At 33.1% G+C, this 4,631-nt stretch overlaps 1 protein-coding gene across 1 annotated transcript in view; it reads right to left on the reverse strand.

The window, feature by feature from the left end:
- The window catches only part of LOC107620759 (dof zinc finger protein DOF3.4-like), a 6,471-nt gene extending 2,070 nt beyond the window's left edge, over positions 1–4,401 (reverse strand). Inside the window, exon 1 of the mRNA XM_021114589.1 lies at positions 3,733–4,401. Within this exon, the coding sequence (XP_020970248.1) occupies positions 3,733–4,401 (669 nt within the window). The remainder of the gene's footprint in view (positions 1–3,732) is intronic.

Consider the following 4,631-nt stretch of genomic DNA (forward strand, 5'->3'; position numbering starts at 1 on the left):
AATTTATATTATGTTGATTAAAAAAAAAAAAAAAAAATCTTTTTTTCATTGAATTGAAATGTGCAACAGCTGTCCTAGCTATTATCGTTGGAAAGCATTTATAGCTTCTTTGATTTGTAATATCCTTCCTATTTTGATATGATAAGGAAATTGATTCCTACATTGTTTTATTATAAAGTTAGTTAAAATAGAAAATAATTAAGTATATTTGTCATCATAAGGTACAACTTAAATCTTGAATTAACAGCAACATATTTAATGAACAAAATGAAAGAGAAGATAAGTAACTAGAATGCTCTAAGAAAATTAAATTTATGCTCTCTCCTTACATTCAACTCCAAAATAAATGTCCATTTTATATAGGTGCACTGCTTATAAAACTTGAAGTTGTTTTTTGTGACAATATCTAAGCATAAAAACAGTGTTGAGGATGTATTCTTCTCCCAAAATTAGAGTGTTACTGCAGGAGTAGTGGAGGTGCAAAAATTCAAAGCAAGGAACAATGTTGCAGTGGCAGAGGATCGTGGATAGGAGTGTGCTATCCTTGTTGGTCCTTTTCTTCTTTTTTTGTTGGGAGCATCTTGTCCTTAATTATACTAACCAAATCAGTACATTGAACTTTTCTTTGGCTTCAAGGATTGATTTTTTTCCCATCACAGTTCGATGAAAAATTTTGGTATCAAACATGAAAACAATCACTTTACCTTTTGATTTTTTGTCATCTATCCGAGCTGGTGCAATAGTTAGAAGTATCAGCAATATTTAATCACGATAGAACTTTATTTGCCTTGTTTTTTATTGAAAAATTGATCTGCATTGTTGGTCCAATATATTAGAAAATAATCTGCATATATGTCACTAAGCTTGGCCTACACAAATAATACACTCATTAAACTAAAATTTGGACTTTCGAACTCTATTAAATATATATTTGTCATCATAAAAGATAATGTTATTGTTTTCTAAACATTAACCATGTTTAAAAAGGAAGATGAAAATGCTATTATACCTAGATAAAACAGAGGTTGAAATTCCCACTTTTTTTATTGGGTTAAAATAATATTTTATCATAATTTAAAATGACAATTGAAACTGTTATTTTTATTAGATAAAATAATTGTTTTTTGTTGTTTAAAGTGGAGCCTAAAACTGTCATTTTTACCGTTTAAAACAATTTTTTTTTTGTCTAAAACTTTACAATATCAAAAAATCATACATAAATAAAACATCAAATATAAAATATGATTTGTAATGCATACATAATCATCAGAAATCAAAAGTCATAACCAATAAACAAAGTATGATACGTAACATATGGTTTCTGAATCATACATGTCTATTTTAACATATAGTCCTTAGTACGTAAAGTATCATTGTAAAAGAATCACGCTTTTTTTATTGCTCACTCCAGAAGAGTTACTTTCTAACTCTTTTGACAATTCTCTTGATCAAATTCCTACCAACAAAACTATAATTTGTAAACATAATAAACTTACAGATCTCAATAGAGTTTTGATGAAAGAGGAGAAGCTCGATGGAGCAACAATGATGGAACATAACCTCTCATGCATTACCACTCTCACTCTCAATACAATTAGAGTTGTATCAGAGAAGTTGTGGGCCTTTTTCTTTTGTTAATAAGTGAAATTTATAACGCTGGTATAAAACTACTAGAATCACAAAGAACCGTCACTTAATAGAGATGAATTATGGCAACCACATAAACTACTGCTATAATTAAAAATTAATGTTGATGTCATTTTAATATCTTTTATGCCCCTTAATTTTGCAGTGCACACATGCCACTAACCCTATTCTTCATTCTTCATTTTCTATTTTTCTTTATAATTTTTTTTTTATTTTGGATTTTTTTTTTTTTTTGTTAGATATTTTTATATTCATTTGGATTGTTTGTGGATCTTTTGATGTATCCTAGGTTTAGGGATTTATATTTTTAGATATTTAACCTAACATAAATGAATCTGACTCGGTGATTGGTTTATGGAAATTATGTTAGTTTTTTCTGTAAATATAATTTTTATTTTGGAACTGTAACATTGGATTTTTTTATGTGTATATTAATAGGAATTTTGGATTTGCATGCTTGGAATTTAAAGATTTTATGTATATTAAGTTTGTGAAAATTTTTTATTTTAGTAATTTTTTATGATGTTAGTCATTTTGAAATTTTATAATTTAGGTTGTCATCAGCAAGTGGCCATCGACAAAAAATTGTCAGAAAGTGACCACCAAAATAGTGATACAGTGGAAGAAAGGAAGCAGAAAGAATTGAATGTGAGAAGAAAGAATGTGAATATAAAATTTTAGTTAAAAAAAGTAACTGAAGTTAGTTACAAAAGTTTTAATTTTCTATTGGAAAAGTATAAATAGGCAATGAAAATATTAAACAATGGATATATGAGATGTTCAGTTCATTAAGTGTGTGCAGATGGTTATCCTAATTAATATTAAAATTTAGGTGGATAATTTAGAAATGTAGTGTATTTTTATTTTATTTGACAAATTTTAGAGTCCATTATTCATATACCTAACAAAATCCTTTTCTAATTAAACTCCATAAATAAAAATGTGAAAACCAGGCATACCACTAATAATATTGACCTCTTTAAATTAATTATTGATATTAAATTAAATCCACTCACTTCTTATAAATGTATATTTACACGGAATAATAGATAGAAGTGTTAGTTTAATCTAGAGTGGGAAAAAACAAAAAGAACTAGTTGTTTACATATATGATATATGAACATGAATCATGGAACTATGTCTGCTTGATATTTATCTTATGTTTTTTGTTACATTATTGCATTTCTTGCAATGGGTTTTGCCAGCAAAGTACTCGAGAAATGAGTGAAGGCTTGTGTTTCACTCGACAAATTTCATTGTCATATTGGATTCCATCATGAGCTTGACATTATTAATATAATTATATAAATATATATGAATATACATGTGGGAAGAAGGTTGGATTTGTGTAAGTTGCTTTTGAAGTAAGTGACAAATTGAGTGGCTTAGCAACAAATTTGAAAAGATGCAAAAGCTGTTGGCTCCGTCCATGTTTTAATAATTAATTAATTTGTCTCGTATATAATAAAACTTAATAACACCAAGGTACTATATGGTGTTGGTCCACCAAAACCTCATGTGTTCCAAAATGGGACCAGTTTCGTTTTTGTTTTCTTATTAAAAACGAATATCAAAATACTCCAAGTAGTTAGCCCCCAATAATGCATGTGTGGTCTCTTTTTTTTTTTTTTTCTTTTTTGAGCTGTGCATGTGATCTCTTGTTTAGGATTAAGATTTGGGTGCAGTTAAGGCCTTAATTCAGGTAGTAATTTATATACTTTTTAATATGCTGTATTTGAATTTAAATCTTGGTGAATGCATTAAATATTGAAAAAAAAAATTCTTTAGTATTGTGTGAATAAATGTGTAATGTGAATATTGTAATACTTAATATTAAAAATTATCCAATTTATCTGGCTAAAAAAACATTTAAAGTTCAAATAAGGGGTTAAGTACTGAAATCGTCCCTAAGGTCTGGGGTAAAAATCAAAATCGTCCCGACCTTTTTTTGTTATTAAAATCATCCTCAACGTTAGAAAACGTTATAAAATCATCCTTTTCCACTTCAATTTTATTTTTTTTACCATATTACCCTTCATTATTAATAAAAATAATTAAAAATAATATTAAAAAAATTAACCCCACTCCCCACTCCCCCTCACCCCACGTGTGCCCAACACCGGAGCCCGCAACACCGCCGCCAATGCTGCCTCCGTCCGCCACCATGTCCGGGAAAGCCCAACCGCCTCTCCCCATCCCAAATCCAACATCTTCGAGCCCAGGCCCAAGACCAAGCCCGAACCCACCCAGAGCCAGAAACCCACCAGGACCCTGCTGTGTGTTGCTCAGCAACAAAGTGAAGCTCCCACCGCACAAGCTCACGTTATTACCCTTTGCTTCACCATCCACAACTAATCCACCGAACTGCACGGGTGCTCCGGGGTGGTTGTTCCCGGCCACGGGAACCATGGTGAGCGGGGTCACAGAAGAAACTGAGGTGACGGCCGCACCCGCGGAGGAGGAGGTTGTGGCGGTGGAGGCTGAAGGAACGGTGCGAGAGCGCTTGGCGTTTTTACGGCTTTCACCGCCGACGGGGATGTCACGGAGAGTGCCGCCGTCGGTCCAATAGCGGCGGCAGGACTTGCAGAAGTGGCGAGGCTGGGAGAAGTTGTAGTTGTTGTAGTAGTAGAACTTGGTATTAGTAGAGTCGCAGGGAGGGCATGGCAGGTGCTCTTGCTCGGCCGGCGGTGGGGCTAGGGAAGTGTTGTGAGGCTTGGCTGATCGACGGCTTTCGCCGGAGTCGGAGGAGGGCATGGCGTTGTGAAATGGGATGAAGGTAGAAATAGTATGTAGTTGAAATTGAAATAGTATGTAGTCAGAAACAGTAGAAGAGAATGGAATGAGTGGTGTGGTTGGGCATATGGGGAAGGGTGGGGGTTTTTATGGGGAACAAGAGAGAGAAAAGAAATGAGGGTGGTTTGGAAGAATGTAATGAGAGACAAAATTTCTGAGGGTTATATGAGGCAGAGTGGAATGCAGCTTTA

The sequence above is a fragment of the Arachis ipaensis genome, chromosome B10, assembly GCF_000816755.2.
Source record: "Arachis ipaensis cultivar K30076 chromosome B10, Araip1.1, whole genome shotgun sequence".
Taxonomy (NCBI): Eukaryota; Viridiplantae; Streptophyta; class Magnoliopsida; order Fabales; family Fabaceae; genus Arachis; species Arachis ipaensis.